General features: G+C 33.9%; 1 protein-coding gene across 1 annotated transcript; it reads left to right on the forward strand.

The window, feature by feature from the left end:
- The first annotated feature begins 64 nt into the window (after positions 1-64).
- Positions 65-11,338, forward strand: LOC128159482 (ankyrin repeat and BTB/POZ domain-containing protein 1-like). The gene is made up of 12 exons (XM_052822598.1): positions 65-214; positions 1,388-1,450; positions 2,093-2,148; positions 3,573-3,717; positions 4,595-4,754; positions 5,969-6,014; positions 6,769-6,885; positions 7,493-7,617; positions 8,199-8,291; positions 8,781-8,942; positions 9,788-9,988; positions 10,655-11,338. The coding sequence occupies exons 1-12, from the start codon at positions 159-161 to the stop codon at positions 10,859-10,861; spliced, it is 1,431 nt and encodes a 476-aa protein (XP_052678558.1). The 5' UTR covers positions 65-158; the 3' UTR covers positions 10,862-11,338.
- The last annotated feature ends 13,774 nt before the right edge of the window (positions 11,339-25,112 follow it).

A 25,112-nucleotide genomic window follows, 5' to 3' on the forward strand; every position in this document is an offset into this window, starting at 1 on the left:
GATCAAATTAATACTTAGTGATAGTTTGCGCTACAGATGACTAATTATTTTACTTTTGTATTTGGTAATGTTAGAAGCGGCCTCGAAGTTTTGTAAACAAGCTGACAGACGTAACACAGATGAGTAAAAAGCGGATGCTGCTGTGTTTGTAAACAAACATGGACACGCATGAGTTGTTTATCTGTTGCAGAAGAGGAGATTTACAAAAATTAAAGTAAGCGAGTTTAAAAACTCAAGTCAATAACTTTGTATGTTGACAGATTACTTTATTGACATTGCATAACGTTAGTGAAATACTTTCTGTTAGTCTAAAGAGTGTGTTTGCTTATTTTGTCGTTTGTACATGTAGCAAAAGACGCAGATTTTCTGTCAAAGCCCATGTCGAACATTCAGTGACATGATAAGGGAATATGTTACATGGATTTACATTACATTATTGATTTTACCTTGAAATGTTTTTCACTTCATATATTTAAATTCAAATTTTACTGTTTTACATGCAAACACAACTATACTGGCGTGCGACCAGTTCTCGCCGAGTACCATTTCTCGCCAGTGCATTGTGACGTCATTTTTCGTCTATAATTTTATGTGTTGATAAAATGACGTCACAATGTACAGGCGAGAAATATGGTACTCGGTGAGAACTGGTCGCCAGTAGTCTATCCCAGATGACTAATTCTATCACTTTTTGACGCATTTTAACAATAATACACAAACCTGTCAAAAAAGTACAATTGAAATCGACCTAAGGACCAAGAAAAATCCAAGATTTCTTTATTAATTGGCACTTCATTTATTTTTACCTTGAGAAATTACTGGAAACATGAACGAAAACAGATTTCATACAAAGATTTGTAAAAGGAAATGTTTACATCTTTTCTCCATTTGTAAGTTCTAGGGACACTTTGCATGATTTTAATGTTATCATCTGGGTACTTTTCCTATCATTTGCAAAATCCCAGTAGTATACTTTTTATTTTTGGTTGTGCATTAATTGAAACTTGAAATTCTGGACTTTCTTGTCATTCTAGTGGATGAACAAAGTTTGGGCACAAAGGTATTTATGATAAGTGAAATAGTAAGCTAAAAGTGATGGAAGCAGAAACTTTGGTCAAATAATATAGTTTAATTTTTTATATACAATGACAATCATTAAAATTGAAATGGTTGAATCTATCACTCTTCCTTTTTACCTGAGGGCACTATACTATAATATAGTCATTTTTCCATGCTCAATGGTCAATGGGTCATCCATCTAAATTTTTTTGGAACATGAAGTGAGGTACAGATCTGCAGCTACATGCACCAGTGATATACATGTACTAAAACAACATATCTAGTTACTTTATTATCTATGTGATTGTCCAATAAATATTTTCAACAGGTATCTGGTTGAGCAGAAAGAAATCGAACTGAATGTCCGAGATAAATGGGACAGCACTCCATTGTAAGCCAAATACTACTGCAACAATGAGTATCTACTGTTACTTGTAAATGAAATTGTTCACACTGTATGCATTAAAATTTATGTTTGGATGAACTAGCTTTATAATTATATACTTAATATAGAGAGGTGACCATTTTTCTCATCAGCAACTTTTAGATGATGTTCAGTAATCAAACAATACTTGAATAAATGAAGTTATATACCCAAGCTAGATATTGCATTCATAATATCAAATTGTAAAAAAAACATGATAGAAGGAATAAATAATTGTTTGGCAAATTGTCTTGTGCATTTTCCATGTTTTCACTTTAATTAATATAAACAGGACTTATCAGTATTACATCAGGTTTAATCAGATTCATGCAGATTAAGGTATAATACATGTACTATGTATTGTAAACCCCTGATTAGAGAAGATGTCTAGTTTACAGATCACTAGTTCAGATATGTGTATATATTTAAGTTTTTGTATTTTTTCCTTCTGTGAACCAAAATGACCACCAATATTGGCAAATTTAGAAAACTGTGATCTTTTTCCCCATGATATTTTCCTACAGTATGCATAATGAGTCAGTTCTCATATTCTAAAAAAACATTTCAATCAGTTGTCATTCAAACTTTGATATATTATGTACATTTCAGGTACTATGCTTGCCTGTGTGGACACAAAGATGTTGTCAAATACCTGCTTGAGAATGGTAAGATAAGTGGCATTTAATTAATGCTGTAATAGCTTGTACAAGTGCTGTCCATCAAATACTGTCAATTCTTCATATTATGCCAGTTATAACTTAGTTTCGCCATTCCACTGTTTTGTATCAATTAAACCTCAAAAATATAAATTCTCGAACACCATTTTTTTTGTTATAATTTCATTAGTTCAAAATTGTCTGAAAAATAAAAGCACATAAAAATCTTTAAAGAGACAGTACGGCGCATCTTATCGAAAAACCGACTTGAAAAATTTTTCCGATCGGGTTCGGTATTTTTGTACAACTCATGAATGTATAAACTTTCAGAAAATTACAAAGTTCTCCATGCAATAAATCTAATTATTTCATTAAAATTAATAATTACGTATAACCTATCACATAAATAAATCGCAACGTGTTCGGGGTTCAGCCTTCTATACTATTACGCATGCGTATTTACTGTAAACAAAACACATGCAGGGCTCGCGAAGAATCTACTGGGCAGGTTTGTTGATAAAAATATGTCTTTTCTACTTCTCATAGGTAATAACTGTTCAAAGTTTTTAAAATAACCACAATAATTATTTTGTTAGCTTGTATTTTTCGTGTTTATCATAGGAGTTGCTACAACCTAAATCTATTTTTATAAATGAGGCCCCTTGAGGGGTTATTTGACATATTAATGTCTATTCATTTTAAAATGAACCTAAATTGGTAAACCATTTATAAATTATCGAGTAAGTAAGGATGTGTTTCATTTAGAGAATCGCTTTAACCTTGTTTTCCATGATGACCGTAGTGGGACGAAGATCTTGTAGTTTTCAGCACGTGTCAATTACTGTCAATCAAAGTCCACGTGGTACAAATAAACGATATAAGATTATTCCGGTTTGTACGATCCTTGAATTTCCGGAAGCTCATAATTACGTTAATTAAGTATGTGAAAGGGATTTTCATGTATTTCAACTATTACAATAAACGTTATTTCTTATTTCCTAACTATACAATAGGTAAATCTGAAGTTATTCACACATGTGTTTTCAGCTGTACTGTCTCTTTAAAAGTTGCTTCTTGTGATTTTACATGAATATTAATTCCTCATGTTTATTTAGGAATAGTAGTACAAGTTTATGCATCTTTTTTCTTAGGTACTAAATGGATCTACATATTAATTTACCAAATGAACTTGAAAATAAAGTAAAATTAAACCCTACAGGACATTAATCTTTCAGGAATCTCTTTCTAATGGAATAAATTTTTTAATACTAAATTAAGATATTTGAAGAATACTTTCACAATAGATGCTTTAATTGGATTTTCAGATAAAAAAGAATGTCAACCCCCAAAAAGTTGACATTATCAGTAAGCCAGTAAGGTACATGTACTTTTTTGATTCTTTCATAATTATGATAAATGTCTCTTCTCTGTAGGTGCACGGTGTGAGGCCAACACATTTGATGGGGAGCGGTGCTTGTACGGGGCTCTGAACAACGAAATCAGGAACCTACTGAAGTCCTTTCACATGGTGTCCTCTAAGACCTTACGAAGGGACCTCTATGAGGAGTTCCTACGCAGGTAAGACATCAACGCAGTCCTAGCTATCACATGGTGTCTTACAAGACACTATGATTTTTAGGGACCTCTACAAGGAGTTTCTATGTAGGTAAGACTTAGAACCATTTTAACAGAAGCTTGAACTTCTGTTAGTTGTGTCAAACAGCAATGTGACTTAGACCTGTGTATTTTATTCCTGGCCGCTCAGCCATGGCTCTTTAAAAATCATCACGATTTTTTGCTAAGTTTACGCTGTCTGTGTATATTTCACTTGAAACCAGCATCATTAACTAGTTTTGACGCAAAAAAAAGATAGTTACATCTTACCAAAAGTCCAAGGTCTTGTTAAAATGGTAAAAATATAGCTCTATCACATTATGCCCTCAAGAATGTTATGATGGAATTTCTACGAGGAATACCTAAGTATCTAATTCCTATAACATGGTGACCTAAAAGTGCCTATGATGTACATGTACCCTTACACAGGTCACATCAATGCAGGGCTTTAATTGTGTCTATGACATTTTCCATTTAAGGAATAAGGAATAATTCTTTGAATATTATGAGGGGATTATTTGCCATTGGGCTTTTTGGGATTTGATCAAGCTCCGGCCATAATTTTAACCTCGTAATACTCAAAGAATGATTCCTTATTGCTTAAGTCGAGGTCATGACCATTTTTAGACCGTATTGATCTCCCTTTTAAAAAGAGCTCTATAAAAAAATTAATAAAATTACCCAGGTTTAAAAGGTAAAATATAAGGATTTTTTTCTTTATTAAACAATAGTTTATTGCTAAACAAGTCATATCATTAAATTTTAAGTAGAACTGATGGTTAATTTGTTGTCTCCTGATGTAGAGACAAGACCTACTTAATACTCTGTGACTCGTTTCCAGATTGCTGGAGATGGGGATGCATGAAGACGTCACATTTCACGTCCATGGAGAAAAGATTCCGGCCCATCGCTGCATCCTCAGTGCCCGCTGCTCGTATTTCGCGGAGTCCTTTCAGACTCGCTGGCAGAACAGGAAGGACATTGTTATCAAACATCAGCTGGTATGCAGTAGTAAAATCAAGCTTAATTACTCAGTTTGGTTTTGAATTACATAAATATTTTGTATGATTATTAATAACTGCTGTTTCATCAATATGTATTAAATACCAATTTTTAACTGGGTTTTCCAAAGGAAAAATCCGGTTATTAAAATGGTGAAAATGGCGGGCGGGTGGGCAGGCGGGTGGCTGCCAAAAGGATACCCTCATTGTACAGATAACTTCTCCTACAGTTTTTAAGATAGGAAGTTGTTCTTTTGCAGATCAATTGTACATATATCAGAGGTGTGCATATTGCTAGGATTTTGATTTCTGATAATTTATGAAAAAAATACCAGCTTTTGAACTTAGTCATTTTTTGGGAAAATATTGCATATAGGGTACCCTAATTGTACGGATAACTCCTCCTACAATTTTCAAGAAAGGAAGTTGTTCTTTTGCAGACCAATTTTACATATATCAGAGGTGTGCATATTGCTAGGATTTTGATTTCCGATAATCTATGAAAAAAATTCCAGCTTTTGAACTTAGTCATTTTTTGGCAAAATATTGCATATAGGGTACACCATTTCACTGGATATGGGTTGACATGGATTATGGATACAGTTCACATAAAAGAAAACCCGGTTTGCTGTCACATTGACAGATTTTCACTTGTTGTAGGTTGGATTATTAATTGAGTTAATCCACAAATTCAAATGTTCACTGAAGTGCAATTAATAACATACCAGGGTATTTTATTGATAGGATCACTTACCACAAATTTACTGACAGAATTTAAAAGCAAGAATTTTAAAACCACATTAGGGGGAAGGGGGATCAATGCTTCTTGCGATTTTTACACAGATGTTAATTTTTCATGTTTAATTCAGAATTTACTGTATGCTATGAAATATAAACCAACTGTAAATTCCTTGTTTTACATGTCACTAAGTACTTAATTCCGTAATTCCGCTGTTTTGTATCAAATCGCAAAAATAAAAAATCTCAATCACCAATTTTTTGTTATTATTGAATAATTTTATATAGTTCAACTTTGTCTGAAAAATAAAGGCAAAATTTCAAAATCTGCAAGGATTGCTGCTCACAATTTTACACAGACTTTATATCCTCGTGCAACGTGTTTAATTATGAATCTACAGTACTTCCCACAATGTAACAGTACATGAAGTGTTTTACAGGATTGTTCTTATACAAGTATTTCTGTCCCTGTACAGGTCGCCCCATGGGCCTTCAGATCTCTGCTACAGTACATCTACACAGGTAAAAAAAAAAAATCTACAAAATGATCACAATGATTTTCAAGGAATGAAAACCACAATATTTTTTTCTTCCTACATTACTTGTGGTATGGGACATCTGTCAATATTAATGTACATTATATTAAATTATAATTGTTAGAGACTATTTATAAAATAACACTTGATTTAATTGTTTATATTAATAAGTAAAACGTCACAACATGGAGGTGTCCCATACCACCTTAATTTCGGCAACCAGGATAATTATTTATTAGTGTTCATTGAAATTAATTTCATTGACCAGGATGTTTGTGTGTATTGAAAAGCATGTAACAATATACATAGCATCGTGATACATGTCTATCAGGATTTTGATATAATAATGATAAGTTTATGTGACACATTTTCCTGAAAGAAGAGTCATTTGTGGGTTTCTCCTATATAGCTACAATTAGACCCTTTCCCCCACCCCACAGAAACTTATTCCTGGATATTTCAGTGCCTTCCCACATTACTGAACCCCTCGCTCTAACATTCATTCTATCAAGAGATAAATAAACTTAATAACGTAAAATATGCTTGTTTCATTTATCAATCATTGTAAAATTAATGGGTATAGTTTCTAATACCCTGGTAATTTAAACATTTTATTTAACTATTTGTGGCTTCCTCCTACATCACTGACCCCCTCACACTAACAGTTCATGCCAATTTTGGACTTGCTGATGACATGTATTTTTGTAAAAAAAATTTTTTTTTTTTACTGATGTGTGCAGGTCGACTAGAAACACACATCGACAACATTGAGGATTGTAAGAGACTCGCCCGACAGTGCCAGCTACCAGAACTCATCAAAGAAATTGAGGACGCTTACAAAAAACAGAGCTCATTTGGTGAGTTAATTCAAGGTTATAAAAAAAAAACAGAGCTCATTTGGTGAGTTAATTCAAGGTTATAAAAAAACCAGAGCTCATTTGGTGAGCTGCCAGAAAAAGGAGCTCATAATCATAAATACCATAAAATAGAGCTTGCAAGTTCAAACATGATTTACAGAAAAAAAGCTCATTTGGTGAGTTAATTGATTCCAAAGTTCAATCAGTGAATTGAATATTAATTCTATAAAGTCAGTTAATCATTGCTTTATAAAAAATTTAATGTTATGATTTTAATAAGTCCAGGTTCTAACTACTTAATCAGTTTTATTTTAGTAGATTAAGAAGTCAGATATATGGAATCAATATTTATTCAGAGAGTTTGATAAGTGAGTGATTCATTGCTGAATGCATGTAATTTGTATAATAATTATGTATTGTTATAATTAAGTTCTCTATCTTTGATTGATCAATCTCGGTAGAGATTACATTTGGTGTAGGCTTTGGCCGAGATGAAATCCATGATGAATTTTGTTTGAAATTTGGCTCAAAGAAGGCATCATTTCAATTATCAAGCTCAGAGTAGAACCTCTGCTGAGATTATACATCTGTGATCAATCTGTTTCAGAAATGCAGAAACCTGGTGTTAACATCACCAACCTGTTGATAGAGAAGTCAGAAGATTCATTTGACCTTGAGTTTGACCTTGGGAAGCTAGCTGATCGAGCACTACCTCGAGAGTTATCCACCTTTGTAAGAGATTTATCCTGTGTTTTTTAGCATTTCATTCTTTTCTGAAAGAGTTAAATCATTTGTCTTTATTAAATTTTAAACATACTTGGAATTTATGTAATTTCTCTTTTTATTAACAGTTTTACTTTTAATTCTCTTTTAATCCCCTCTCTACAGAAACAAGCACACAAAGTAGAAATTAAACTCCAAAATTCAAATTATGTAATGAATGCTCCTCAAATTTCTTTAATGATTTATTTGCTATTGATTCCTCTACAAGGGAAATAACTCTGTTGTATTGCTGTTTACCCGATGCGCTGAACATTGTGACTGCTTAATTGGTTTTTTAAGAACTTCGTTAATAGATAAATTAATTTAGTGTATTCATGTCCGACTGATTAATACTGGTATTATTGCCGCATTATGAAAAGGGGAATTACTCAATCATAAAATTTGAGTTATTCCCCTTTAGAAATCTTACAACATTAGAAATTAAAATACCTGTTTATGAATTTATTGACCTGAGAACCATGTAAATACATTAATTTTTGGGGGCCTTACATATTTGGGTATCGATCTCATTCTGTTTCATCCCTACACAGGTGCAGGGAGAGCTTCCGTTTGAGCCTGAGTACGCATCCTTCTACCCAGATGTCTGCTTCAGTGTGGAAGGACACAAGTTCCTCTGTCACAAGGTCAGAAATGGTGTTCCAACAACATGTGCACTTGAAAACCTAAGGTTGACTTGTTGAGCACTTGAATATTTTCTTTTCTCCATTATCATAATTATGATGAAAAGAATTACTAAGTGTTATCAACAGTGGGTTTCCTATGATATATTTTTCTAGTAAGAGGACTTTTTTATGCAAAAGTTTCTTCTCCTTTCTTTCCTGTTCAACTGAATGTACTTTTCTATGGGAGAACTGATTATTTCAAGGTGTGGGGTCTGTTTTACAATAGAACTTAGGATATACAACCAAAATAAAAATGATGCATAGTTCAACACAATAAAAGTAAAATGTGATTTTAAAGATTAAAAAGGGTGTGAATAAATAATTTTTGAATATTTTCATTTTATGCCAAGATGTACATGTATATACACATGTATGTTTACAACTTTGTCAATAAGTGTTTTGTAAAATGTGAACCCTGCTGATTGCTTTATTTTTCTGTTAATTAATAAGGTATTTTTCTGTGGAAGAAGCGATTATTTCAAGGCCCTGCTAAACGACCACTTTGGGGAGAGCAGACGCCTGGAGAATAATCTCCCCTTGGTGACCCTCAATGACGTGCCCTGTGATATCTTTACCCAGATAATGTATTACATTTACCAGGACTCCTGTCAGGTCAGTGCTGCTAACAGACTGTATACTGAATAAGTCATGTACTGTTAACCACCTTCTTTTCATGATCTCAGCTATAAAATTTCGCAAGATTCCAGAGAGCCTTATCTATGTTAGGTAAATATTTCTTGCCACGAACTAGCCCGAGTCATATGGTTGTTGAACAACACCGGTTTAAATAAGGCTTACTCACAAAAATTAATCGTCCTGATTTTGAATTTGTTTATTTTCAATAAATCACAAAATAATTTTGTTACAAATAAAAGTTGGTTTACAGTATGTAGTCCATAAATCCTAAAGTACATGTATAGGCACAACTTGCATTCAAGTTGATGGTAGTGTTTTAGCAAGCTCTGCATCAAACAACATGTAATCCGTTTCATATATCATTCTATTTTTTATTTGGTTCATTACTTCATCTAGTAAATATACTCAAAAAAGAATAGCAGGTTTAAAAATGTTATCTGCTGCACAATAGTTGAGCAATTTAAAAAAAAAATGAATGTTCCTTAATAAAAAAATAATTGCTTAATAGCCAAACAAATACACGAGTTTTCATAATTATACCCCCACTCCAAAGGAGAGGGGGGGTAAACACTTTTGCCCTTGTGTTTCTGTCTGTCTGTGTGTCTGTCCGTAACAAATTTCTTTCAAAGATATCTCAGCAACTGTCAATCACAGATGCTTGAATTTTTAACACACTCTTTGTTAAATTTGATGTCAACTTCCTGTTAAATGTCAACTTTGCTTATTTTGCATATTCACATGAGAGCGGGGGTATCACTAGAGAGCATGGGCTCACAGATATCTTGTTTGAAGTTAAATTAACTTTATCTGTCTGCTTTCAGCTGTCGGAGAACACGGTCTACGACATTCTATGGTACGCCGATCTCTACATGTTGCCGGGCCTGAAACGACAGTGTTCCAACTGTATCGGTAAATACATCAACTCCGATAACGTGCTGCAAGTTCTTAGATCCGCCCGTCTGTTTAACCAGGCCAGACTCGAGGACCAGTGTTCGGAATTTATCGCCAACAACCTAGTTAATGTGAGTTCAATGGCGGTAGAAATAAGTTGTATTGGTATTTTTGGCAAATGTTATTTTTGCCCTTTAACACTTTCTAACGGTTTTATCCCATTCTTGAATTTGTCCAGGCACAGTTGCGTTAAAAAATTTTTTAAAAATAATAACTTGTGAATTGGAATTCGCCCAGCCTAAAATTTACTCGCTTACAACAAGGGTGAAAGGGGTAAAAAAAAAACGTGAATGACTATATCCCCGTATACAGTATTTATATACATGTTTATTTAAAGGTAGGGAATAATTTCGTTTAAGTTCTTATCATATCTTTTTTTTTTGTTTTTATCTTCCAAGATAACATAGTACTAAAAATTTGCGAGTTGCACATTGAAATTAAAGATAAAAATATAAATTATAATAAAAAGTCTTTAATATTGCTAAAAAAGAATATAATAAATGTAATTTAAAATGGTTGGTTAAACGTACACACTTTATTATATTTCTTGAATCTTTATACATGTATTCAATTTTTTTCTTGTAAAGTAAATAACTTTAGACCTATAGATCAGGAAAAAAATGACTATTTATCATGTTTTCTTAATACAACAGCGTGTTGTGTTTAAATCAGTTTTGATTTCACTGTGGCTGATCCACAGAGATGAGTATAATTGTATTGAGATGTTTTCTTTGTAGCTGATTCACAGAGAGGATTTCCGAGAACTAGTGATGGAGGACGCGTCAGAGATCAAAATGCGCCAGGAGACGGATTCCATTGGAATCATTGACGATATCCGCTTCCACCTCACCAACTTTGTGCAGACGTACAGTGAGATGGAGGAGGCGAATGAACGGCTGCGGATGGTGGATGATCTGCTGGAAGATATGAACTTAGACGGATAAACATATTTTCTCTTATCCAATTGACTAAAGATGCAGTGGTCAATCCAAACTTTTAAGTTTATATGCTGTAGATTCCTTATCTTATGCGAGTATTTAATTCCGCGATTCAACCATTTTGGGTTAATCTCAAGAATACAAAGTCACGAAAACCAAATTATATTATAGCTTACTTTGATTTACAACTGTCTGACAAATAAAAGTGAGATTATGAAATCAGCGAGATTAGCTTCATGCAATTTTTCATGGATATTTATTCCTCGCTTTGAATTAGGAATGTTCTCAGATACTTGAAAATATGTTTTTTATGACCATTAGGTTTGATATTTTTTCTAATTAAATATCAAAGATACTGTGGTATCATTTATATTTGTGGGGACTAATTTTTGTGGATTGGAGTTAAAAATTTTTTATATTTGCTTGAATAACTGATGAATTGTTATAGATAATGTGATTTTATGAATTATAGGTATATATATATATAACAAGGTATTATTTTATTTCGGAATAATTATTTTCCTCGGAATTCACCTTTTTCCTGATGGAATATTGTAATTGGCCCTAATAGCCTTAGTTACATGAAAAAAAATATAAATCCATGAGATAGTGTGATTTTAGCAGTGGCAGGGGTAATGGAGAAAAATACATGATTTTCTATGCTCTGAATTTATATACCAGTATTTATCTTATTTATTTGTTTTAATTGTTTTGAATTGTTTGTTTGTTCTTTATTTGATAAATTTTCATTTGTATAAAATCAGATTTATACGACAAATCTCCTAACATCTTCCGGTAGAAAAGGGGGGGGGTTAGTTTTTCACTGAAAAACTAACCCCCTTAGTTTTTCAGTGAAAAGCTAACCCCCCCCCCCCCCCCCACCCCCCATTCGCGTAAAATCCAGCTGCCTTTCAATTTAGACATTAATATTTGATCTGTAATATGTAAATCATCTCCACAAGCTGTAAATTCGCCACTATAACACCGTAAATGTTGACTGGAAGCAACACTGCACTCCTCAAATCTAAACTTACAATGAAACGAAGTGAAGTAGCCTTTGTATGCGACAATGCTTGGCTAAAACGCGATGGCTACGATCGAGACGTACATAATCCAAACTGCGGTCGCGGCAGTGAAGAAATTCACCGAATTCCGAGTTACAATAAAACATCATAGCTATAAGCCGGACGTTATTTACATGACAAGTTCCAACAAGCACTGCATCCATTGCCACAGAAGATTTACCGCTCCGCGTCACTTCCGTGTTCGTGACGTCATATATTCTGTTTGCACTGAGAGTTGAAATTGATCGGCGGATCATGAATTAAGCCTAAAATATCTACGAACTTAAAATTGGATACATCTCAGTCCCTGGCGACATGAAAATAAATATAATTTCAGCGGGGTTTACATGCTAAGTGTTTACACATTACTTAAGTAGAAATACTAACGTAACAAGTATATTTTCTCGTATTTTACAGGTACATGTACTCTAACAGTACGGTATATAAATAACGTATATATCTTGAACAGGTATTTATATGTGTTGTTCAAGTTGTATTCATTAATTTGATTTTTTAATTACCATTTTATTTCAGTTTCTGCATGTGATTACAGTACAAGCAGTACGGTTTTTTTTACTATGGACGTTTTGAATGCATGTTTCTTCTTTAGTCAAACTACACAAATAAGCAGTGGTGTGTAGACATGAATAAACGTCTCTCTGTATTTAACCTGTTGGGTTCATCATTTCTTTGAAAAAAATTCCATAATAATCAATATTATTTTAATATCTACTGACAATACTTGAAATACCACGTTTCTAATATAATGCATTCTTGACGCAGTACGTTGAATCACATAATGCATTAGCGTGATCGTAATATTCATTCATTTTAATTTTATATTTGTAACATGCAGATATTAAAATTATATTGAAAAAAAAAACCCCACAATGATTTCTATGGAAGTCTGCGATATGTAACGTTACGTTGTTATGGGTTGTGATAGAATTATGGGCTCATTGTAAATCTTCATTTTAATATTCCTTTTTTTTTTATTCATATAGCTGGAGACATTTCCCATCACCTAAGTAAAATGCTGTGTCAGTGGTCTGGCAGAAACTAAAGAGTTCTCTTCAAAATACTAATTCAAAGTTTTGAAGTTTCAGGATCCGCCCATGAATATTTCTGCCAACTAAAGTGCCGATTTTAGTGTGCAAGTTTTCCAAAACTTCTTCAAACTGACGTATAGCCTACTGTTACGTCACGAAGCTAGAACTGGAGATGTTCAGAGGCATTGGAGCACCGGTTGCAGGCAGAGAGAAAGAGAGAGAGAAAGAGAGAGAGAGAGAGAGAGAATATTAAATGATTTTTATGCATGCATACATTTATTTTCAGAACTATGATAAAGCATGTTAAACGGCATATATATATGTACATACATGTGAATGCATGAAACATACGTACATGACTGAAGAAGATTGAATATTAAATAAAAATTAAATTCACAGGAAACAGATTCGTTGAAAAGGAAAACGCTAGTTGAATTTGGACCCTAAAATATGTACGTGTATTATGTGCTATGTAGATTCTTAAAAAAGATGAATTTTTACTGGATCTTTCATAAAAAAGAAATCAATCACTTTTAGGTTTATAGTCTTAACATGCTTTTAATAGATTTCAATCCCGTAAACTGCAAATACGCATAAAATCAGATTTCATTTCCATGACATTGTGTGATAAGTGTCATACCGGTCTGACTGTAGCAAATGAGTGATTACCCCCCCCCCCCCCACCCCCTTCCTGTCTAGAATTAAATAAAGAATACATTTTTGCCATTCAAAGACACTTTAAACACCTTACACAATAATCGAAGTTTCTTATCCGGGTACTTTTGAAGTCACTTGCAATGCAAAATCTTCTTGTGAATTTTTTTCTATTTAAAAAACAACAACAAAACAAATCATGAGCTTTCATTGAGATTCTTACCTAGACCATCGGTGGGCACCACTTACAACAAGATTTGAATAACGTATTTTTTTACTTATGTTCTACCACACTGAGCTGACCTTTTATGGAAAAAACCCGTCATATTTTAATAACGTATATTTTTACTTATACTCTTCAAATCTCGTGACATGACTGGAGCAGGGGTCCAAAGCAGGCAACTATACCAGGATAAGCAGCTTAAACACAGTAGAAAGCAAAGGCGTCGGAAACGTCGGGGGGGGGGGGGGGGGGCAGGCCAGCCCCCCCTCCCCCCAACTTTTCTCGCAGCAAACATCATTTTATTTTTCTTTAATTTACATATAAAAAAAAATGAAGTATCACGAAGTTGCCCCCCCCCCCTTCCAATTTTTGGGGGGAGTATCTATTATAGAATTTGAAATGAAAATAAGGAAATTTAAGAGTGATATTGAAGATTGAAGGTATCGGTACCCCCCCCCCCCTCCCTCCACACACACACATGTCATGATTTGTGGAATTTGCCTTTTTTTCCGTTTTGCTTGTCAAGATTTTTGATGATAGGTCTAGCCCCCCCCCTTTCAATTTGCTTCCGACGCCACTAGAAAGTGACGTGTTGGGATTATTGAATAAGGTAAGAATCCTCTTCACCTGTGGGAAAAGTTTTCCATGTAAACCCAAATTTTTATATTTTATAGAGATTATCAATATGAAATGCAATTTCGATGCACTGTAATTAAAGGCATTTTGTCTAAACTCCTTTATTTGTTAAACCGGTATAAGCTGCAGGTCTGTAGCTTCCGGTCTAAAAAACAATTCGGTTGGAGGATCGGAATTTTAAGACCGAAAGTTGCAAACCTTCAGATATGTATACCAATATCACATTGTACCACTGAGGAAAAAAACATTTATTCCACTTTCATCAGTCGGGACTTAGGCTTCGGATTTTTTTTGGGTTTGATAGAAATACCTTATTTTTCCCGGTGATACATAAAAATAGAATTATATCATGTGTTTGATTGACAGATAAAGGTCTACCCATTTATTTTTTTAGGGGGGGGGGGGTATCAACTGTTTAAAATTTATTAAAAGCGGTTTTATACAAGTCTTATAATTATTTTAATAAGATTGATGGTTAAAAAAAGGTCCCTGCTATATTCCAAACACGGGACTTGTGGGTCAGAAGTTACATGTATATATCCATCGTGCTACATAGATGACTGCTAAACTAACCGATAGATGCCGAGTTGAATTTAGAGCGTTTCCTCCCGGGACAGGAGCTGATTTTTTATGAGATTAAACAAAAATGTATGATATGTCTGACTATCCCAGTTTTGTAACAATGCGAGGTCATTTGAATTTGTGATGTTGTTTCCGGAGGAAAGGGGGGGGGGGGAGACCGGGCTTGATTTCAAACGCATGTGTAACTTAAATACAAAGTCTTATAGTACATGTACCTTGCGGGATGTAAGTGTTTTTTGCTGCTAGTAAATGAAGAGTTGACAAATGGCAAACCGGCAAACATCCGAAATCTTGACCAAAAAAACAAAATAAAACAAAAACATCAAAAAAGGAAAATAAATAAAGCTATATTTCCTATTACAACTACAAAACTTTTCTCGCCATTGTCTTTTGTGGTTTTAAACAGGTGCATCTGGAGTGAACGCTCAATTGTTTTAGATATAATAAACATTACACCCAATTTAATTATTCCGATTGGGACTTTTCATTTAGTAATAGAAATTACACCATATTTTAATGTGTGCGACCTAATAAATTCCCAAAGATGAGCAGCTTCAAAACATATTAAATTTTCTTTTCAAAACAAACGTATGAGCTACTAAAGCTTTATTTACTGGTAATACAGGCTATTGAACTTGGTGCAAGAGTTGGTAAACAACTCCATCGTCATCGTAACATGGCTGCCTTTTCATTCCAGATTCTTATGGATCGCATTGTTTTCTTTTACAATAATTTTTTGAAATTAAGTACAATGTGGTGAGCTATATTTTTTTAAGCAGAATTAATTTACTGCATTTATTGACTTGTGCTTTACGCACGTCTGTTTAGAGAAAATTTGGACGACACAGACTTCGATGTAGAACGTACAGTTCAGCTGTTAGATTGGACTGATTCATTTCCGTATAAAATCGCGTCATACAGACATTAAGAACAATAGGTTATTCCAATTAAAATCAGTTCTGACAATTTATTTATTTCCTGTGTATTAATTTCCTTCCTGTGTATAGAGATTAGCAGCGTTAAGCCCCCCCCCCCCTCCCCCACCTCACCTGAGATTTACCACCTGACCTGAGATTTTCTACCCGGTAAAAAATGCAACATAATCGCACCTTCGAAGGCCTGTGCAAGTATTACGAAGGATCTTGCTGTCCGTCAATGTAAGGAACATTGTTATATAGTGTACACGAATACTGGGACTATGGATAGGAAAGCGCACCTGTCTTTATATGCACGCACAACAAAATTATATATATATTCTTTAAATTTTGATCATGTAACTCGATCAACTTGAGCGTGCACAGATTAATGTTTGAATGCGTACGTATAACGCAAGTTCATCTAAATGTATTTCTTATTGGGGCACTGAATTTGATCGATAAAGGAGGTGGGGGTGGGGTAAACACAGATCGCTGCTATAACATTTATTCTAAAAAATGGCAAAATCATTGGGGCGGCGTAACGTTAACACATAATAATTAAACTGAGAAATTCAATGAACAATCTACCGATGAGGAAGAAGTCCGCAGTATCCTTTCGATATAAAAACTCCCATGCATACGGTTTATCGCACAGATACGTACATATCACCAGTGTACACATATATAGATATGTAAAGTAGTTGGTGATGCAAAACTGATATGCAATGCTGACATCATTATCAGGTGGAAAGAGAAGAGCATGATGGTGTGTTCGACGAAGACCCAATTGAATCCTCGGTCCTTTCTGAACTTTAAGGATCCGCTCCAGTCGTCAAAAATCCCAAGATGGCTTTATGTTTATGTGATTTATTTATATACAGCCCTTTAAAGGTGTGCAGAATTAATCTTTCCGATGAGACTGTTATCTAAATTGTACATGCAATTATTGGTTATTCAGCTATATACCAGTATCTAATTATACACATATATTTATGTATTAGTAAAGTTATGTATATACTAATGTTTGAATGGTTGTCAATGATAGAGCTCTCTAAATAATACAATCCTGGTTTTCTTAAAAGATTAGAAAAAAGCTAACTTTTACATCAAGTCCCCTCTCATATTTGACATTAGAGAGGCAATTTAAGCTGCATATCTGGAAAAAAATAAAATACTTTTGTAGAAGTAAAATAAAATAGAGAATCGATTGGCTGCATGGGTTTGAAGAATTGACTCCCATTATTTTTAGGGGGGGGGTCTGAAAGTGAGCTCTCGTGCTTTTTGCTTGCATGACGCAATTGGCCTGACGTCTAGACATCAGGCATATTTAAGGTTTTAAAGTTGCATTCTCCAAAACGATGCAGACAATGTGAGCTAGCAATATTAATATTTTATGTAAGAAAGATTAATATTTATCATATGGCATATAATTAGCAACAATTAGTATTCAAGTAAACGGGAGGTTCACCATGTATAAGTGTAATCCTGGTGGAAGGGGGGGGGTGTCACCGCTACAAATTGTTGCCTATTGTGCACCCCTGCGAATGTGTTCGGAATGTTTTCTCTATCGTTGTTAAGTATAAAATAAATCCAGAGGTTCTCGAATGAAAGTTCACGAGACTTCACCGATATTTGTTCAGTTCCTTTGAAATTTCGAGCGGAAGTATATGTGTTCGGATAATATTCTCAAAATACGTAAGTTCTGGTCGTTTTTCATATCATATCCTACTTTGATTTATGTTAAAACATGAAAATCTTTCAAGATATGAGGGTTTTTTTCACAATCTAGCGGTTATTCAAATTAAACGATGATATTCAGAATAGAGTTATCGGTCGTGTTGAACCACGTGTAGAGTGGTTAAAAATATAAACATTAGCCCTTAGGTTACTTAAAAAAATCATAGCCATTTCTGATGCTTGTTGTGTGCAATACCATGTTTTTAAAAAAAATAATGGGTGTCTGTTTTGCATAAGAACTAAGTATATCAAGACATTTTCAAGAAACATTCTGCATAAAATAGTATATATAGGGTGCGTTCAGAGTATTTCCAGTGGTACCAATACCAGTTTGCCAATGGTAAAAATTTGTGCCATTGGTGCCATTGGACCCATATATACTCTGAACGAGTTTTGGGGTACAGATAGTAGGAAATTTACCAATGTTATCAATGGTACCTTTGGTGTACCATTGTCAACACTGGCTGATTATTTAGCGGAAAATGTCAAACCAAGATGCAATATTTTTGCCTCGTTGTTCATTTTGCACCAGATACATTCAGGATACATTCAAAATTATAATTTGTGGACAATAAAGAATTTTTTTCTTACAGTTTTTCTTCTCCCGCAAAACGTGTGTATATCTTTGGAAAAACATGGCTAGAGTGAGTCATAACTATGCGATTACTTTAATACTATAATATAGACACCCGATGATTTTGATACCGTTTGTCCAGGGACACATTTGAAAGTCAATGCTATGGTTAATACCGACAACAATCTAAATGGCCCCACCCCTAATGTTGAAAAGGAACTATTGGTGTTTTGTGGAAACTTCGTTTGAGAATTTTCGATGTATAGCTGACCGGTTTTAGAACATCTTCAAAAGGAAGTTTTTTATAGAGTATTTTCTCCTCCTTAAAAAATATTAAGGCCAAATAGATAGCCTTCATCACAATTAAGCAAATAACTGGAGAAAACTTTCAATTTCAAAATGTTTTGGTGCTTTAGATGGCAGTCATACCGGTATTCCAACCAATATCCCCCATACACCTGCAACATGCCTACATATACGGAAAGAATTTTTTTTTTCAGTTGTAATTTTGGAATGTTACAATGCTTTAAGGAATTGTTCAGCTACAACAAGGTTTAAGGTGGAAAAGCTGTGAAATTACTCTGTTGCCTTCAGTGCATATAAAATATCGGCCATTTTTGTGACGTCATAAAAAAAGTTACCATCGCTAACAGAGCTCTAGATCGTCTGCAGAAATGTCTACCTATGGTAAATTTGATCGGCAAACATTGCTACCGTTGGTATACCAATGGTAAAAAAATTTTCCAGTGGTAACTTTTGTCTGCCAACGGCAGTACTCTGAACGCACCCACTGTTTCACTATTGATGCCATTACTAGGTCAGGCGCGGATGGAAAAAAAACCCTTAGGGGGGGGGGGGTCTCTACCAAGCATGTTAAATGTTGCAACAGCAAAAAAAAACTATTGCTTTTTTTTTATTGTCACATTTATTTCTAGAACATATTTTATCCACCAATTAATGGAGATAAAGTTTAAAATCAATAAACCTCGAGATTTTATATTTGATAACAAGTCCCTACTGTAGGCTATAAACAAGATGCACGATTTTTACTGCGAAAATGAAAGGGTCAATTAAAAACACGTGGTCTAAAATTTAAATGACAATAACATTCACAGGGATGTTGTATATTATGGTAGAATGTAAGTACGTAGCTGGGCGGAGTTAAGACATTGCCGCTCGTGATTTGAATGAGAGAGAGCGAGAGAGAGAGAGAGAGAGAGAGAGAGAGAGAGAGAATTGAGTAAATTATAAGTGGTGCCGATGAAGGAATAATCATTAGTTATAAACTTGCAAACAAATTAATTAAGGTCTGTTTATAAAAATTACATATATCTCCTATATTGGTATAACTTTAAGCTGATTAACTGATTCGCTGAAGCGGGGCTTGTCCCGATTTTTTGATCAATTGTTCAATATCATTAATTATGAAAAAAAACTAATTTACATGTACGTGTCATACTAAATGTACATTAAACAACAACTAGTAGTGTGCATCACTATTTTAATTCATACAATTGACTCAAAAAATTCAAAATTCTGTTTCAATACTAAACCAAATGGGCATTTGCGCCCTCTTATTGCCCCATCTTCTTTCTTTGACCCCCCTCCCCCCCTAGATCCATTGATGGGCTCTTTAATGAGTTCATTCAAGGCATCGATGATCTAATCCTTTCGGTGAAAGGCAGAGGGTGAAAGTACATGTTAATGGAACTTCGCGCCATAATAAATTAATATTACATGACATAAGTGTACGAGTCCAAATTGGGATCGTGAGAATACCGCGTGTACACATGTAGCTTTATTTGAAAACAAAAAATCCTATGGTTGGAAATGACGAAAATGGCCTTTGGTTTTGCATCTTTATTTAGCAAATAAAATTTAAATTTTGTCTGTTTTCTCTTCTGCTGTCAAGCCTACAATTTTTTGATACATGAACAATCCTAAAATAATTTGAAATAATAAAATTCTAAAAATCTATGTTTGTTTATTCACCAATTGAAGGGTCATCAAGGGGCATACACATTCAACAACAATATAATCATGATTATAAAAAAATAGCGGTTGAAATATGTGGAAAGAATGCCCAGACCCACATTACAAGCTTATAGTCAAATTATTGTACCGTATATGTTCGCCCTTATTCAGTTGCTAACGGTTTCGCCCCGTCTTGAAATCGCCCGCCCAAAGTTATGCTTAATTCTACTACAGTTATTGCCAAGATCAAAGAGATGCCGCGGACATTATTCTCCAATATACCACGAACGTCATCAGTAAATTATCAGATAAGAAATACTTATTTGTCTCGCACTGATCATGAAAGTACAACTTCAAACTTTAAAATGTTTTAAAACCATATCAGTTTCACGTGTTAGTTTCAGTCAAAACGATGTGTATTGCCTCTAATGATAATTTTAAGAGATCAATGCGGCTGTTCCTAGGACCTCCCCAGCACATTATCACTGCGTGTTTTTACATAAAATATATAACGTGTAGTAGTAATAATCGTATAAAATTGCCTTTAAAATATTAGGAATATAACTCACAGATATTTTACAATGAAGTGAAGAGAATTAAAAATCCAAAGATAAATTCTGTCGTCTGCATGCGATTCCTTTGATCGATACACATGTAAACATTACTAACAAAACCGTTGGGGTTACACGGAACAGCCTTCAAAATGACCTAGATCGTCTCTCTATAGGAGAAACGAACTGTATAGAAATACTGGCCTGTTACATTTTAGTAGAATAGAAATAAAGTTCTTGTTTTCGTGAATGTTGCAGGATAACCTCCTCGGTCTCGAAATGTTGTTTGAAATATAAAAGCCTCGGCTAACGCCTCGGCTTTTATATTTCAAAGCAACATTTCTCGACCTCGGAGGTTATTCTGCAACATTCACGACAACTCGTACTTTATTTCTTAAAGAGACTGAGATATTTTGAGACATTTGAATTCGCCTAGTCTTAAATTCGCCCGCTGACAACGGGGCGAAATGAGCGAAAATAAAACGGGGCGAATATTTCCATATATTGTAGTACGTGCACTAGATGAAAAAAATAAATGTATTTAAATTGATTCTTGATTATACGCGTTCCATTTATGAATTTATGAACAGCAGCGAAAATTAAAAAATATATATTATAGCATAATTTGTACATCTTTCCTATGAAACAATTTTCATTTGTCAGGCAAGCTTTTTGGAAAGCTACATGTATTACTTGTTTAAAAAATAATTGATTTTTTTTTATGGCATTCTCCCTCCCTCCCCCTTCTCTCTCTCTCTCTCTCTCTCTCTCTCTCTCTCTCTCTCTCTCTCTCTCTCTCTCTCTCTCTCTCTCTCTCTGCAACCGGTGATCTTTAATATTCAATCTTCTTCAGTCATGTACGTATGTTTCATGTATTCACATGTATATACATATATATGCCGTTTAACATGCGTTATCATAGTTCGGAAAATAAATGTATGCATGCATAACAATCATTTAAAATATTCTCTCTCTCTCTTTCTCTCTCTCTCTCTCTCTCTCTCTCTCTGCCTGCAACCGGTGCTCCAATGCCTCTGAACATCTCCAGTTCTAGCTTCGTGACGTAACAGTAGGCTATACGTCAGTTTGAAGAAGTTTTGGAAGACTTGCACACTAAAATCGGCACTTTAGTTGGCAGAAATATTCATGGGCGGATCCTGAAACTTCAAAACTTTGAATTAGTATTTTGAAGAGAACTCTTTAGTTTCTGCCAGACCACTGACACAGCATTTTACTTAGGTGATGGGAAATGTCTCCAGCTGTATGAATACAAAAAAAGGAATATTAAAATGAAGATTTACAATGAGCCCATAATTCTATCACAACTCATAACAACGTAACGTTACATATCGCAGACTTCCATAGAAATCATTGTGGGGTTTTTTTTTCAATATAATTTTAATATCTGCATGTTACAAATATAAAATTAAAATGAATGAATATTACGATCACGCTAATGCATTATGTGATTCAACGTACTGCGTCAAGAATGCATTATATTAGAAACGTGGTATTTCAAGTATTGTCAGTAGATATTAAAATAATATTGATTATTATGGAATTTTTTTCAAAGAAATGATGAACCCAACAGGTTAAATACAGAGAGACGTTTATTCATGTCTACACACCACTGCTTATTTGTGTAGTTTGACTAAAGAAGAAACATGCATTCAAAACGTCCATAGTAAAAAAAACCGTACTGCTTGTACTGTAATCACATGCAGAAACTGAAATAATATGGTAATTAAAAAATCAAATTAATGAATACAACTTGAACAAAACATATAAATACCTGTTCAATATATATACGTTATTTAATTACCGTACTGTTAGAGTATATGTGCCTGTAAAATATGAGAAAATATACTTGTTACGTTAGTATTTCTACTTAAGTAATGTGTAAACACGTAGCATGTAAACCGCGCTGAAATTATATTTATTTTCATGTCGCCAGGGACTGATAAGATGTATCCAATTTTAAGTTCGTGGATATTTCAGGCTTAATTCATGATCCGCCGATCAATTTCAACTCTCAGTGCAAACAGAATATATGACGTCACGAACACGGAAGTGACGCGGAGCGGTAAATCTTCTGTGGCAATGGATGCAGTGCTTGTTGGAACTTGTCATGTAAATAACGTCCAGCTTATAGCTATGATGTTTTATTGTAACTCGGAATTCGGTGAATTTCTTAACTGCCGCGACCGCAGTATGGATTATGTACGTCTCGATCGTAGCCATCGCGTTTTAGCCAAGCATTGTCGCATACAAAGGCTACTTCACTTCGTTTCATTGTAAGTTTAGATTTGAGGAGCGCAGTGTTGCTTCCAGTCAACATCTGCGATGTTATAGTGGCGAATTTACAGCTTGTGGAGATGATTTACGTATTACAGATCAAATATTAATGTCTAAATTGAAAGGCAGCTGGATTTTACGCGAATGGGGGGGGGGGGGGTTAGCTTTTCACTGAAAAACTAAGGGGGTTAGTTTTTCAGTGAAAAACTAACCCCCCCCCCCCTTTTCTACCGGAAGATGTTAGGAGATTTGTCGTACAAATCTGATTAATACAAATGAAAATTTATCAAATAAAGCACAAACAAACAATTACAAAACAAATAAATAGAATAAATTAAAACAAATAAAAAAGATAAATACTGATATATAAATTTAGAGCATAGCAAATCATGTATTTTTCTCCATTACCCCTGCCACTGCTAAAATCACACTATCTCATGGATTTATATTTTTTTTCATGTAACTAAGGCTATTAGGGCCAATTACAATATTCCATCAGGAAAAAGGTGAATTCCGAGGAAAATAATTATTCCGAAATAAAATAATACCTTGTTATATATAAATGTATATAAACATGTATCAACCAAATCCACAATAATTGAGCCACTTCTAATGATTGTGTTTTTGGAAGTTACTTGTATATTTCCCGGATACTGATTTTTAACGTGTTAATCCTGAGATTCTACCAATCTGTTTGTGTGTCTATACAACTGTTACCTGTATTGTTATGTTTGTTATGTTTTGGAGTGTTTATAAATATTATTGTTATTCATCATTGATGCATGTTAATTAACCGTTTTCTAAGAGAGCTTTATCTTCAACTTGTTAAGTGCCGATGGGATTTAAATTGTGTTATAACATTTTTGCGGTTGAAATTTGATGTTTGATGATTGATGTTGTTTACAAGTTTCTGTTAAGATTTTTCATTGTTTATGCATATGATGTAACTGATGTAACTCAAAGAGCATTACTGGAATATTTATCTACCAATGTACCAGTATGTGAGAGCAATTAAATCTAGGCATTCTATTGAATGTATTTGGCAGTACTGTAAAAGTGGTTATTTACGCTGGTGGTTAAGTATACATTTCTATAGTTATACATTTCACGTTGGTTTCAAAAAGGCGAATCCGTGATTTACTGTTCAAAAGTATTAATTCTTTAATTTTTTTACCGTAGGGTACTTTACGTGGTTTGAAGCTGAAAGCGTTAACTAGAGCAAGTTTTCCTTACACGTAATTAACTAATTTTTCAGTTACTGTTGTTAATTTTAAATATGTGTCTGGTATCTATATGATCATCAGACAAGCGGTTATTTTCATAATTTCAATTGATTTGACTTTCTCCAATGTGAATATAAGAAATAAAATGCAATGTTTAAAAGTTTAATTACAATGACATTAAGAATATGGTTGAAACTTGATAAAATCTTAAAAGAAATCCTCAGGTTCCACAGGATTTCATCATGTGAACAACCATGTTTATTTTCCAGTGAATGTTTAAAGCCATTTCTCCTGATTTAAAACACGTGAAATAAGATTTAGGGTAACATCATCTATAGTGCATGGTTTTAATGGGAGTTCATGATTTTGACTATGATATATATATATATATATATATATATGGTTTTAATGGGAGTTCATGATTTTGACTATGATAGATATATATATATATATATATATATATATATATATATATATATATATATATATATATATATATATATATATATATATATGTAGATAAATAAAGCCTTGGTACAGCAAAAAATACTTAAATAAATAAAACAGAATGCGACAGTCCAAATTAAATAAATTGTTTACTGTTAGCGCTTTCAGCCATGTCGGCTCTTCAGACAGTTATACAAAATTAAAAACGTTGTTTGTAACGTTGTCAATGACGTCGTGTTTTTAAAGTTCATTATGACGTCACAATGTACATCAAGGTAGCGATGGCGTGAACTTTATCAACACCGTTAAGCAATGCATAGACATATAATAC

The sequence above is a fragment of the Crassostrea angulata genome, chromosome 8, assembly GCF_025612915.1.
Source record: "Crassostrea angulata isolate pt1a10 chromosome 8, ASM2561291v2, whole genome shotgun sequence".
Lineage (NCBI taxonomy): Eukaryota > Metazoa > Mollusca > Bivalvia > Ostreida > Ostreidae > Magallana > Magallana angulata.

Excerpts from the sequence above, each read along its gene's own strand:
- LOC128159482 (XM_052822598.1), top strand. The coding sequence starts at position 159 with ATGGACACGCATGAGTTGTTTATCTGTTGCAGAAGAGGAGATTTACAA. Across the intron at positions 2,149-3,572 it reads CAAATACCTGCTTGAGAATG|GTGCACGGTGTGAGGCCAAC; the intron begins GTAAGATAAGTG and ends TCTTCTCTGTAG. Across the intron at positions 4,755-5,968 it reads TTGTTATCAAACATCAGCTG|GTCGCCCCATGGGCCTTCAG; the intron begins GTATGCAGTAGT and ends GTCCCTGTACAG.